The sequence below is a fragment of the Coregonus clupeaformis genome, unplaced genomic scaffold (assembly GCF_020615455.1).
Source record: "Coregonus clupeaformis isolate EN_2021a unplaced genomic scaffold, ASM2061545v1 scaf0402, whole genome shotgun sequence".
Classification (NCBI taxonomy): Eukaryota; Metazoa; Chordata; class Actinopteri; order Salmoniformes; family Salmonidae; genus Coregonus; species Coregonus clupeaformis.
Window position 1 is genome coordinate 323,571 of NW_025533857.1, and position 14,749 is coordinate 338,319.

The 14,749-nt window shown below is 43.2% G+C and overlaps 2 protein-coding genes across 2 annotated transcripts; both read left to right on the forward strand.

The window, feature by feature from the left end:
• The first annotated feature begins 6,698 nt into the window (after positions 1–6,698).
• On the forward strand, positions 6,699–9,090 carry LOC123480961 (zinc finger protein 92 homolog). The gene is made up of 2 exons (XM_041870571.2): positions 6,699–6,791; positions 7,525–9,090. The coding sequence occupies exon 2, from the start codon at positions 7,633–7,635 to the stop codon at positions 8,713–8,715; it is 1,083 nt and encodes a 360-aa protein (XP_041726505.1). The 5' UTR covers positions 6,699–6,791; positions 7,525–7,632; the 3' UTR covers positions 8,716–9,090.
• Positions 9,091–11,912: 2,822 nt separating this feature from the next.
• Positions 11,913–13,128, forward strand: LOC121556682 (zinc finger protein 184-like). The gene is made up of 2 exons (XM_041870573.2): positions 11,913–11,937; positions 12,101–13,128. The coding sequence occupies exons 1-2, from the start codon at positions 11,925–11,927 to the stop codon at positions 13,015–13,017; spliced, it is 930 nt and encodes a 309-aa protein (XP_041726507.2). The 5' UTR covers positions 11,913–11,924; the 3' UTR covers positions 13,018–13,128.
• The last annotated feature ends 1,621 nt before the right edge of the window (positions 13,129–14,749 follow it).

Sequence of the window (14,749 nt, forward strand, 5' to 3'; positions counted from 1 at the left end):
GGAGTTGAAATATCTCTCCTTCAAGAAGGCTTTGCTGATTGCCCTTACATCCGCAAAGCGAGTGAGTGAGCTGCACACGCTGTCAGTCCACCATTCGTGCCTACAGTTTGCCCCGGGGTTATCCAAGGTAATATTGTTACCCAACACCGCCTTTATGCCGAAGGTCAGCGGCAATTACAATTGTCTCGCCCTAGAGTTTATGGCGTTCCACCCGCCGCCCTTCACTTCTATGGAAGAAGAGTGTCTCCACTGTTTATGTCCAGTACGTGCTTTGTGCATCTACTTGGATGGAACGAGAGCATGGTATAAGAGTGACCAACTCTTTGTGTCTTGGACATCCCCCTGTGAGTGCTGATCTAGGATCGGTTTTGTCTTTTAGATCATAATGAATAAGACTATTTGGACAGGAGGAGACCTGATCCTTGATCAGCACTCCTACTCAGACTCTTTGTGGATACAGGCCGAGGTCTTCAATCATTTTAAGTGTGGGACCACGCCATTGAATTATCAAACTATTTAAGTGTCAAGTAATCAAATCAACTAACACGTTTGCATAGTATCAAATTAACTAACATGAGGTTCTCAGAGAGGAGCTACCTCAGGACACACCAGAAGAAAATCCACACGGCCCATGTATAGAGTGATATGTAGTACTAGTTAGTTTATTTGTAGTTCATTCTGGTGGTTTTGGATGTAGTAGGGAACTGGATGAGGTGAACTGAGGAAAGAATGAGTATGATGAGGCAGAGTAGACGATATGGTGATGGTTGGTGCGACGGTTTCTGTAAAAATGCTTCACTGATGAAGAGTGACAACTATGTCCCTTTTAGATTGATACTGGTGTTTTATAGTGAGATAATGATAGTGCCTTAATTCATGTTTACTTGACATGAAGTAATGGTGAGAGGTTGTTATTGTAATGGTGAGAGGTTAGCATGTCTTGGGGGTATGTTCTTTGTGCCTCTAACTTCCTCACTCATAATTATTCATGATTCAATTATGATTATCCGTAATCATGGTAGCATCCACCTTAATGTAGCAGTGTTCAGAAACATATTATATTCTTATTTACAATAAAAGTGACTCCATAATGACACAATACATTTACCATTAATTTCTATTGGGCACGACGTAAATCTTTCTGTCGCCTCATTTTAAACATTTAATCTCAAATCCTAAATGCTGGAGTATAGAGCCAAATAAAAAGTTTTAGCTTCACTGTCCAAATAAATATGTAGGTGAGTGTACGTCACCATGTCAAGGCTCGGTCCTTGGGCCACTACTGTTTTGTATCTACATGCTGCCACTGGGAAACATCTTAAGTAAACACAGACTGGGCTTTCACTTTTATGCTGATGACACAGCTATATGTCTCCACAAACACTGACACTGCCAATGCCACTGCACTCCTGGTCAGCTGCCTGCAGGATATCAAAGTGTGGGTGCAGTTGAGTTTCCTGCAGTTAAACTGCAAAAAGACAGAGGTCGCACTGATTGCCATTCGCACCATCATAAACAACAGCAGCTACAGCCTCAATATTGGTGGTGTCATGGTCCTCCCCTCCAGTGAGGTTCACAACATGGGTGTGATATTTGACAGGCAGCTGTCATTTGAGGCCCAGAACAGTATGACCAAAGTCTAATTGTTCTATCTATGGAACATTGCCAGGTAGCGACCTATGCTATCACAACCTGCAGCTGAGCCACTCATCCACACCTTTATTGCATCTGCCAAGTGTCTAAACAGACTCCATTATGTCCAGAACTGTGCTGCACGTATCCTCACCCACACCTTACCCGCGGGCACATCACTCCACTGCTGTTCAGTCCCCACTGGCTCCCAATTTGCTCACGCATCGACTACAAAATCCTGGTTCACACCTACCAAGCTATCCAAAACTCTGGACCCAAGTACCTGTATGACCTCATTCTACCATTCTGCCCCACACGCACCCTTCACTCCTCCAGGTCCATCTTCCTTCAGCAGCCCCGCAGCAGACTTAACTATGTGTGACAGGGCTTTTAGTTGCGCGGCTCCGGGGCAGTGGAACACACTTCCAGACAGTCTCTGTCCTCCTTTAAGGCACAGCTCAAGACCGTGCTATTCAGAAAAGCTTCTCTGTTAATTATTTTCTCATTTCCTCCAGATCCGACGACACCTGTATATAGCTTTGATTGTTGTCTGTGTTCTGTATTCTGTTTTGGATTGCTTTTATTATTTAAAAAAAATGTGTGCCTTGGGTGTGAGAAAAGTGCTTTACAAATTAAATGAATAATAATTATTATTATTATTGTGTCACTGTGCTTAGTGGTGGGTGGAGTAGTCTTTATGTTATTAACATATAACACTTGTTTTTCTAGCTAGCCACGCACTTACGTTGTTTATATCTTATTTCAACTGGCTGACTTGCTATCTAAAAGTATGTTTTAACAAGCTATTTAAAGTCTAACAAAGTACCCTGTGCGAATTGGGTAGCCCGCGATAATTGGGTAGTCACACCTGCACTCTCCGCAGGGTTGTTTCTTTTATACATCAGTGGTCTACGAAAGAGAAGGGGGTAGCTGCATCCCAACATGGCGACCGGAGTGTTGGCGAGTGGGTGTGTCGAAAGTAAAGTAGTGGGCGTGTGGAAAGGAGTGGGTGTGTCGAAAGTGCTCTGCTATACGTTAGATGGTTTTGATTGAGCAATGTTGTTTTTCTTCCGTTTCTTACCAGGCAGCTACCAAATATTGAGCTACCATACCGTGAGAGTTTGAGTCGTATTTCACTGTTAATGTACAATTGTTTGTGTAAAACTTTCAGTTATAAAACTGATGATTGTTTGTTTTTGTTTAAAAGTATTGAGGATGGGTGTACTGTTGCTTCATGCGTTGTATGCGTGTGCTTACTGTGACTGTCACCCTGATATTGGCAACTAGGTAGCTACTTCCCACACAGACAGTAGTGCTTGTCAAGTGGGAGCGAAGGGCACTATGACCCCGGTGTTGTTGCCTTTCATGCCCTCCCCATTGAGTAGTAGACTGTATTCGGAAAGTATTCAGACCCCTTGACTTTTTCCCCATTTTGTTACATTACAGCCTTATTCTAAAATGGATTAAATCTTTTTTTTCTCCTCATAAATCTACACACAATACCCCATAATGACAAAGCAAAAACAGGTTTTTAGAAATGTTTGCATATTTATAAAAAATGTAAAACTGAAATATCACATTTACATAAGTATTCAGACCCTTTATTCAGTACTTTGTTGAAGCACTTTTGGCAGCGATTAAAGCCTTGAGTCTTCTTGGGTATGACACTACAAGCTTGGCACACCTGTATTTGGGGTGTTTCTCCCATTTTTCTCTGCAGATCCTCTCAAGTACTGTCAGGTTGGATGGGGAGCGTCGCTGCACAGCTATTTTCAGGTCTCTCCAGAGATGTTCGATTGGGTTCAAGTCCGGGCTCTGGCTGGGCCACTCAAGGACATTCAGAGAATTGTCCCGAAGCCACTCCTGCGTTGTCTTGGCTGTGTGCTTAGGGTTGTTGTCCTGTTGGAAGATGAACCTTTGCCCCAGTCTGAGGTCCTGAGCGCTCTGGAGCAGGTTTTCACCAAGGATCTCTCTGTACTTTGCTCCGTTCATCTTTCCCTCGATCCTGACTAGTCTCCCTGCCGCTGAAAAACATCCCCACAGCATGATGCTGCCACCATCCTTCACCGTAGGGATGGTGCCAGGTTTCCTCTAGACGTGACACTTGGCATTCAGGCCAAAGAGTTCAATCTTGGTTTCATCAGACCAGAGAATCATGTTTCTCATGGTCAGAGTCCTTTAGGTGCCTCTTGGCAAAATCCAAGCGGGCTGTCATGTGACTTTTACTGAGGAGTGGCTTCCGTCTGGCCATTCCACCATAAAGGCCTGATTGATGGAGTGGTGCAGAGATGGTTGTCCTTCTGGATGGTTCTCCCATCTCCACAGAGCCACTCCTCAGATACAGTATTTTCAACATAACTTCTGTTTCCCCTGAAAAACCGATGTAGGGACTCCGCCAAATATATTTTTGAGGAGATGGGAAACTACATTGGAATCATTTTAGTGCCCATTGTGTACGTTGCCCATGCATCCTCAATGGGCCGCACGCTGCATTCTGGGTGAGTGAATGGGAGTCAATTGGGCGCTAGCTCAAAAACCCAACATTATGGGTTGGGACTAAAGTTGGGTTTTTGAGCTAGCGCCCAATTGACTCCCATTGTATGCGGTTTTGCAGTGCTTGTATAGGGTTAGACAGATGGGGGTATTTGTAAAGTTCCTCTAGGTACCATGCTCATAAACATCCTAATGTTGAGATGGAATTGTCAATCAGTAAAGCAGAAGCCAAGGGGTTGATAAAATCAGTGGTTAAAAATAAATGGCAAGAGTTGTGGAACAGGGAGGGAAAGGGAAGACCCCTGTATAAGATCCAATAAAAGGTGGGGGCTGGGAGGTCCTCAGGCCGAGAGAGAGAAGGGAGGAAAGTCTAATCACAAGGCTGAGACTGGGACACACAAGTCTCAATAGTACATTGAAATTGGTGGGGAAACACCCGACTGGGATGTGTGATCATTTTCCAGAGTAGATGGACACAGTGGAACACATTCTATTTCAGTGCCAGAAATATGGGAGGGAAAGGGAGCAATTGTTATTAGATTTGAGGAGTAATGGGGTTGAAGAGCCAAGATTAAGTGAACTGGTGGGGAAATCTTCAGGGGATGTAGTATTTAATTATGTATTTCGTTTCCTTAAGGAGACAATAATATTGGGTAGGATTTAGAGCTTCCCTGTCTTTGGTCCACACAACAGTCCAGTTGGTGGCGGTAAGGCATCTTAAGAAGAACCCAACATTGGCGTGAATTTCGTCAACAAGAAGTACAACAAATATTTTCCAAGATGTGAGATAATTAACTTGCTCTCTGTAATATCGTATAGCTTTGGAATCGTGACATTACGTACGGAAATAGGCAGGTTTCTCGATTCATACCCTGAGTTTGAGAAGGGATTGCGTGACGATTAGCTAAGTAACTACATGAAGCAGCATGACAACGTGAACGTGATTGGTCGACAGTCTGCTGGTCGGGGCGTTATACGTTCCTCCATTCATTGACCAATGAGATTCTTATCTCCTCCTTTCGCTAAAGGCAGAGGACGAGGCGAAGTGAGAGGGATAACTTGACCCAAAAATCTGTCTTCTCTAGCAGGTGACGGTTTTTCGTTCACCAAGCGAGGAGTTTTGTATGGAGATAAATGAGTGTCGAATTTGGTCAACAAAAAAAATGAATGGCTTATTTGTTATGTGACGCTTATTTGATCGAATATACGTTTCGTAATGCTTAGGTTGTTACGAGTGTACTGATATAAGTAGTACACGTGACATCAAGGCAACTTTGAGAAAAAACACTGTCGGAGTTGTGCCTGTTGTTCACACATGTATCTGCCAAGTCATGGGCTAGAATGGTCCCACCTGATCTTGCCTCCTCCAGACTGCATTCCATTTTTTAAGTCATTCATTTACATTGTTAGAGCGGCCACTTGAGTATCTGGTCAATATAATGGATAATCTGTGGCACAGGCGTGTTTTTACGCCTGCTGTGTCAGGTTACTGAGCATGTTTAGGTATGTGATTTGGACCCCGTACAGTCGGTTGGCGGAATACTCCAAGTATCTCGAATGCACGCACCTCTAATATTTATTTGCGGACCGCCATAATACCATAGAAGAAGAATAACATCCTTACTCTTCAGTGTAAAAGGAAATGAACAGTAACCAAGAACAATTTCCAAGTTAGCGTTTTTATTGTTGTTATTTAGACGTTTATCAACACGCTGGAACTCAAAATATGACTCGTTTAATTGCACAGCATCACATACTTACCCCGGGAAGTCTTTAATTTGCGTTGTAGACGGGACTTGGTTGATATATGTTATCTAGGTAACGCTAGCTAGCTGCTAACAATGGCTAACTGTATGGGTTTTCACACTCAAATAGCCTCCATCATTGAGGTGCTATCGAATGCAGCCGTGGCAGATATCTGTAAACTCGTAGACGACGACTATGCAGTGTTCCGTTTGGAAATAACTCAAAGCCAGAAAGAAAACAGGGCATTGCGGAGGAAACTACAACTACTGGAACTGAAGATGGCACGGGAGCGCGCAGAGAGGACAATGCGAGAGCGCGTCCTCGCCAGTCGTCCAAGTAGTGTCAAGATCATCGACCGATACAGAGGAACGGCAAGAGGTACATTTTGTTGGAGTCTGCGCGGCCTTTCGCCGTTCATATATTGTTCATTACCCGTCGCCCCGTTCCCTTCTACACATGTGTTAAGATGTGTTACCCAGAATTGGGTCTTGTTCCGTTTTTGGATAGTATGCAGTAAGTCCCCTGATTACTTAGCTATCTTGCGCAAGACACAATATCATATTCCAACCAGATTATTGATTTACTGCATTTACTATTATTTACCCAATGAAAACATATGATGCATGTAATCATCGAGCTATAAATAGTATATCAAGAAGTTATGATAAGTGTTACCTTACATCCTTGCCAATTCTAGACAGTGTCAAAACTGTCAATAGTGTAGAATATAGCGTTGAGCATTGACAGTAGCTAACCTAACCACCTCTTTTCCCCCAATCACTCTCTCAGGTGAAGGACATCTCACTGGAGGCCACAGGAGCTTTGTGAAGCCAGCGGGACACAATACATGGAGAGATGACCAACCAATCACTGTTGATGAGGGGAGTGGAACCTCAACCCAGCACGTTATCGTGATAGAGGTAGGGGCTGTGATGGTCTTGGAATTTGAGGTTACGTAATTAGCCAGGCCATTGTACACGGTCACCAACATAAGCATTCGGAGGGGTATTACCATTACACTTTGTTATTATCAGTAGCATTTCATTAAATTCAAGTTATTACCTCTAATATTAGTCTAGTTTTCCCAAAATATTCGCATAACGTCACAAGCCCTGCTGCTGCGGTCGGTCATTCGATGGCAGTGGCATTGGCATATGTCCTTCAAAGATAGGACGCCGTAAAGAGAGACGATGTAGCCTAAGCTACTGAAAATAAGCCTTTTACAGATTAAATCATTACAGTTGCGTTTGATTCTTATTAAATAAATGGAGTCCAGACAGGCTACATTAGGAAACTTTCTGATGGACATATAGGCCTATAAAGACAATCAGTGAACACACACACCCCTGTAAAAGGACCCGCCAATCAAAGCCACCAGCGTATGTCAGACACAAGCAAATATTTCTCCTTTTATTAAAACGTATTAAAAAACATAGGCCTACCTTAGGCTTTCGGAAAGTAGGCTATAAGATAATGAATTGACAAGGAAAGTTGGCTATGAAGGGGAGAGGGACAGCAATGCGATAGTACGAATGGATAACAATGCACTGTACATCCTTATTTATCTGCCATAAGGGAGCTTGTGAGACTTCCCTACAACATTGTTATCCAATTTAACTAATGTACCAGTAATAACCTCCTCTCTTGTGTCAGCCTGCAGATGCAGAAGCTGCAGGTCCTGGGGTCAAGCAGGAGAGGTCTGAAGGAGAGGAGGACCCACGGCACAGCAGAGACATCCAGGCTGGAGAGCCCCCTGTAGCCATGGAGGACCCCACCACCACCCCAGCACAGCCCAAGACCCGAGGCAGAATCACGGAGGTCAGTGGAACGCAGAACGCCGCACTCAAGTCAGAGACCGACACAGAGACTTTAACTGTAACACACAGATTCTTACACACAGGATCTGACCACAGATCAGACGCAGAGACACTGGGGCTGGGGAGACTGGGCTGTCCTCCTGCTCCTGTCTCAGAGTATTTACTTTATGGTAACCAGAGCTCAAGGACGGTTCATTCCCATCCGAACTCAGGTCACCTGTTAGAGACTGGCAATGATCCGTCTTGTTCTTACACTACAGAGATGGACAATGGCAACATGCTCATGGGTTTAGAGACACAGACTGATCTGTCTAGAGGGGACTGGAACCGGTACAGTAGTAGTGTATACTCTGAAGGGTGCCTAGATAAGAAAGGGGAGGGTCTGGTTGTAGATGAGGTGAAAGTGGAGGGTGACGCTCCTCCCACATGGAATGCAGATAGTCACCTAGGAGACAGACACTCACAGGGCAGAGATTTCTTAGATTACAGGGAAAGCTTGGAGACAAAGCCAAATGTCGCGACCCACTCCCCTTTACACGCACTCAGGGATCACGACCCAGTGCCCACGTCAATCGGGCCTTCCGATTCTCACGGCCACGTCCTTTTCGATCAGGTATTGAACTCAAACAACAGGGCTAGAGCCCAGGCTCAGGGAGAGGGAGCCACATCAGGCGGTAGTAAAGAGAAACGGTTCCTCTGCATGTTCTGTAACAAAGGCTTCAGCTGCCCCCAGAAGGTGGAGATCCACCAGAGGGTCCACACAGGGGAGAAACCCTACAGCTGTACCCATTGTCACATGCGCTTCACTGAGGCTGGCACCCTAAAGAGGCACCAGAGGGTCCACACAGGGGAGAAACCCTACAACTGCCCCCAGTGTGAGAAGAGGTTCTCCCGCCTGGACCATCTTAAGATGCACCTGAAGGTCCACACGGGAGAGAGGCCGTTTGCCTGTATACACTGCGGGAAGAGGTTCTCAGAGAGGAGCTACCTCAGGATACACCAGCAGAAAAACCATTCCACTCGATAGCTTCTCACTTTTAGATCAAAGCCTGCATTAAAGACAAAGATACATTTTTATTGTTGTCAGCAGAAAGCATCCCCAGATGCATTTGGAATAACAAGAGTAACAGATTTCAGCGTTGAATATTCCTGGGTAGAATATTGCATCCATTTATTGTGTGGTATATAAAGCAAATATAAGCCTAAAAAGTCTGTTACATATTGTGTTTGTACTGTAGGCTATATGATGTTCAAATGCCTATTTCATTACAAGAACTCCCTAATTTTTTCCCCAAAACGCTTTTAATGAGAATATGAATGCATCTGATCATGCAGATTTGTAGTTGAGACGTGTATGTGTGGTTTTCATATGGTGTATTTAAAACTTGTTTGTTTAATAAATGCAAAATGGTACTTTTCATTCTAATACTTTTTTTCTCATTGAGTCTCTCTCTTTAGTATACATATTCTGTCTAATGAAATGCGCTATAAATGTTTAATAAATTATTGGGGGTTCACGGCAAAGTAATTTTTTTTAATTTTCTTGACATGGTCAAATAACTCAAGCATAGATAGTTACCAATTTTTCTAATTTGGCACACAGAAACTAGTGGCCATGAATAACTTGGTCAAAAAGAATGGCACCGATTGGCTTATAGGTGGAGCTGTTATAAGCAGTCTCACTTAAACCCTCATATCCATCACCCCATTTGACCTAGAAACTTTGTATGTAGGTGTCTTTAATCCCAGACCCCATCCCCACAGGATGCCTTTTGCCTCTTGGTAGGCCGTCATTGTAAATAATAATTTGTTCCCAATTGACTTGCCTAGTTAAATAAAAACGATTATTTAAAAATCCTCATGCTGAACAAATTTGGACCCATAAAGTCTGCCTTGATAGATTTTCCTCCATCTTGGAAATGTTCGAAAACCTTGAAAAAAGTGTTCTAATGAACCATAAATCCAAATTACACCGAATTCGTTATGTAGGTCCATTGTACATCTCTTAAAGGAGGCGTCATACCAGCTGCGTCATACCAGCTGTTTTTCTGTATTTTGAAAGTTACATCTTGAAAACTTGATTGTTGACATGCAAAACATTTTGGAACTATATCAACCATGGACTAATGAAACAAATACGATAAGATAGCTTTTATGAAACTAAGTTAAAGGAAAACTAAGGGATTGGTTAAGAGATGGCTGAGTTATTGATAAATAAAAAATGTGTAAAGGTGCAATATGCAGAGGTCGCACCGGCATTTCCTGGCTGCTAAAATTCTAATAGTTTGCCTAATTTCAGTTTGTGACAAAACAAGCAATGTAGAGAATCATTGTACCATCTTTTCAATAACCAAAAATATTGTATTTCAGCTGTTTGAAGCTGTTGTACAAAACCAAAAGTAAATTACCCAAAAACTAAACTTATGAACGGCAAGCATAGAAGTACCGCATATAGAACAGATCTACCGCTTCTTAGACCTGCTTTCAATGAGAATGACAGATCTATAACTCACATTTCTATGTGAATTTGGACGGGTCGCCCAAAAAGTTACATATTGCAGCTTTAAAATAATCATAAAAAATGTACTTATCATGGACTAAAAGTCAGATTCACTCCAAATTTGATCTTTGGTCCCTAAAGAGTTTGAGAAAATAACATTGATACATTCAAAGATGGCCACACTATACCAGTATATGCATATTGGCACATATGCTAACATGGTAAAATATAAACACACAAAAAAATGCTTTATCTTCTTCTCATGAACCATAGGTCCAAATGACACCAAATTCAGAATATAGGCCCATGGTATATGTCTTAACTTAGTTTGAGAAAAGCTAAGGTATTGGTAGATTTTACGTGTCCATTTAAACCACTGTAAATCCACTCCACAGTGGCCTATCAACTTGACTTGTCATTGCTATCATGGACATCCCTAAGATGAACCACACGGAACTTGGTATTGATATCTCAAAAAACAAGGAAACTATTAACCACCACTGCATTCAAAGATAACCAATTTACAGCACTAGACTAAACTTCACTTGCGTCATCCTTGTGGTATTGAGAGATAAACATGGTAATGCTTTCACTGATTGCACATAAAGGAAGATAGTTCCTACATGATAGAGTGCTTGCTTTTTTATCCAAGTGATCTGGTGTCCTATCTGTCATCCTGTGAACCCTGTTCATTGCTGCTCGCAGCTATATTTATTATTATTATTATTATTAGTATACATCACATCTGATCTCACCCTATTCTGCATAAAAATGACAGTGCGTTATAACCAATATACACTTAATAAATATACTGACACATACATACACTAGCAAACACCTACTGTACATGTAAAAATAGTTTAGTCAGGTTCGTCTGATGATGACTTTTGACTTATCATAGCTGACTTATTTTTACCCACAACATCATATGTATGTCCACCATGATGGGTTTAACAACAATGAAGTCATTCTGTAACTACAGTATAGGACTCATGTAGTGGGGATGGGTAAACACTCCATGTTGAAAGTGTGTTTATTGTCTGTGTGTGTACGTACCTGAGGGAGTGTATGTCTGTATCACCTGTCTCTTCCAGGAGGAGGGTCCAGAGGTGCTGCTGGTGTGGTGAAGGTGGAGGGGTGTGAGGAGGGTCTGGGGAACCCTGAGGGGACCACCATGGTCATGGAGGACAACCAGACTACACCTCCTCCTGAACCCACAGAGGAACCAGCTGAGCAGCACAGGACCACACACAGTCTCACTGAGGTGAGCCCACTGTGAACTACTGTCTGAATGGTATTAGGTCAGGGCCCGGATCCACAAAGCCTCTCAGAGTAGGAGTGCTGATCTAGGATCAGTTTTGTAGGGACAAGTGACTATGTAGACAGGTGGGGACCTGATCCTCAATCAGCACTTCTACTCTGAGACTCTTTGTGGATACGGGGCCAGGTCTTGATTAATTTTGTCTTAAGTGTGAGACCATGCCTTTGAATGATCAAATAATTAAAGAGTGTCAAGTAATCAAATCAACTAACATGTTTGCATAGTACTCATAGCAATCCCTCTTTGCCCAATTAGAAGATGCTCCATAGCAGGGTGCTCAGATCAGATTTCTTGATCCTCTCACTCTCTCTTACAGTCAGTAGACATGGAGGATGGGAAGCCTGATCTGCTGCTGGTCAAAGAGGAGACGATAGAAGACGGACCAGAGAGCATTGATCTGCTGAGTGGACTAAATATGGGGGAGCAAGGTAAGGGAGACATACATATAACATACAGCAATTTACTGTATGTTAATATACAAAAACACACATTATAATGTATGAACTTGACCAGGTAATTGACAAAAAATATCCATATCTAGAGTTACCTCTGCCATGTTTGTAAAGTCTATTTTGTAACCTCTTCCTGCAGGTGGTTGGCTGGAGGCTAACAGAGGAGACTGGGTGGCCATCTTGGATTCCCAGACACAGACGGGTGCAGCCAAGGGCTCAGGAGACGACATCACTGAGCAGGCCAGGACCAGAGATGACATAGTGGAGGTCAGTGGATGGGACAGCGCCCTTAACTCTGGGCTGGGGAACAACACTGTTACCCACAACCAGAAACAGACAGTGTTCTACATAACAAGAACCGAACTTAGTCTCCATGACAACAGGCTGGCTGAGACCAGGGCGAGGCGTAGAGGCCTGTTTCGAATGCGGTGGGAGAGAACAGACGCAGCTAGCGGTAGTCCGTCCTGCTCCTATAGTTGTGATTCAGAGAGACTGATGGCGCCTCAGGTTAACCCCCTAACAGGTGCTGCCTTCAGCATGCCTTCTATAGGATCTATCAACTGGAACATGGAGCCTGCAACATCACAGACACTCCCTGGCCTTCGTCCTCCTCACACTCTCCTAATGTTAAACCAGACCTCAGACAATGCCAGTGCCTCAACACTAAATGGCAACACAAGCCCATTGACAAATGACAGTAGTAGTAATTCTATCAGTAGATCCGGTGGCAAAGAGAAGCGCTTCCTGTGTTCGTTCTGTGGGAAAGCCTTCAGTTTCCCCGAACAGGTGGAGATCCACCAGAGGATGCACACGGGGGAGAAAGAATTCGGCTGTCACGTGTGCCGGGCCAATTTCTCCCACTCGTCCAAGCTGAAGAGGCGCCAGTGTGAGAAGAGGTTCTCCCACCAGCACCAATTGAAGAATGCACCTGAAGATGCACACGGGAGAGAGGTTGTTCGCCTGTACGCCGGAAGAGGTTCTCATAGAGAAGCTACCTCAGGATACTCCAGCAGAAAATGCACACTACCCATGTACACTGAGTGTACAAAACATTAGGAACACCTTCCTAATGTTGAGTGGCACCCCCTTTTGCCCTCAGAAAAGCCTCAATTCGTCGGGGCATTGACTCTACAAGATCTTGAATGTATTGGAGGTGACTCCAATGCTGCTCACAGTTGTGTCAAGTTGGCTGGATGTCCTTTTTTAGTGGTGGACCATTCTTGATACACACAGGAAACTATTGAGTGTGAAAAACCCAGCAGTGTTGCAGTTCTTGACACACTCAAACCTGTGCGCCTGGCACCTACTACCATACCCCATTTAAAGGCACTTAAATATTTTGTCTTGCCCATTCACCCTCTGAATGGCACACATACACAATCCATGTCTCAATCGTCTCAAGGCTTAAAAATATTATTTTTACCTCTCCTCCCCTTAATCTACACTGAAATCGATTTAACAAGTGACATCAACAAGGGATCATAGCTTTCACCGGGATTCACCTGGTCAGTCTGTCATGGAAAGAGCAGGTGTTCTTAATATTTTGGACACTCAGTGTATAGTGATACGTAGTACTAGTGAGGTTATTTGTAGTGAATTCTGTTGGTTTTAGATGTATATGGAACTGGATGAGGTGAACTGAGGAAAGAATGAGTATGATGAGGCAGAGTTGATGATATGGTGATGGTTGGTGTGATGGTGTCTGTAAAAATGCTTCACTGATGAAAAGTGATAACTATGTCCCTTTAGCTTTTATAGTGAGGTAAGGATAGTACCTTAATTCATGTTTACTTGACATGAAGTAGTGAAGCTGTGTGTAATGTTTAACCGTTTCCAAGTATTCTAAAATTAATTTGATCAAGTTGAGGGTACTAGATTTACAGAAAATGTATTTATATTTACAGAAAAAAGTGTTACCATAGTGAGAAAAGTTATTCTACATGTCATGTATTGTTTTGCACAATAAAAGTACATGGGGAAAACATTTATTTAGTCAGCCACCAATTGTGCAAGTTCTCCCACTTAAAAAGATGAGAGAGGCCTGTAATTTTCATCATAGGTACACGTCAACTATGACAGACAAATTGAGATTTTTTTTTCCAGAAAATCACATTGTAGGATTTTTAATGAATGTATTTGCAAATGATGGTGGAAAATAAGTATTTGGTCACCTTCAAACAAGCAAGATTTCTGGCTCTCACAGACCTGTAACTTCTTCTTTAAGAGGCTCCTCTGTCCTCCACTCGTTACCTGTATTAATGGCACCTGTTTGAACTTGTTATCAGTATAAAAGACACCTGTCCACAACCTCAAACAGTCACACTCCAAACTCCACTATGGCCAAGACCAAAGAGCTGTCAAAGGACACCAGAAACAAAATTGTAGACCTGCACCAGGCTGGGAAGACTGAATCTGCAATAGGTAAGCAGCTTGGTTTGAAGAAATCAACTGTGGGAGCAATTATTAGGAAATGGAAGACATACAAGACCACTGATAATCTCCCTCGATCTGGGGCTCCACGCAAGATCTCACCCCGTGGGGTCAAAATGATCACAAGAACGGTGAGCAAAAATCCCAGAACCACACGGGGGACATAGTGAATGACCTGCAGAGAGCTGGGACCAAAGTAAGAAAGCCTACCATCAGTAACACACTACGCCGCCAGGGACTCAAATCCTGCAGTGCCAGACGTGTCCCCCTGCTTAAGCCAGTACATGTCCAGGCCCGTCTGAAGGTTGCTAGAGTGCATTTGGATTGGGAGAATGTCATATGGTCAGATGAAACCAAA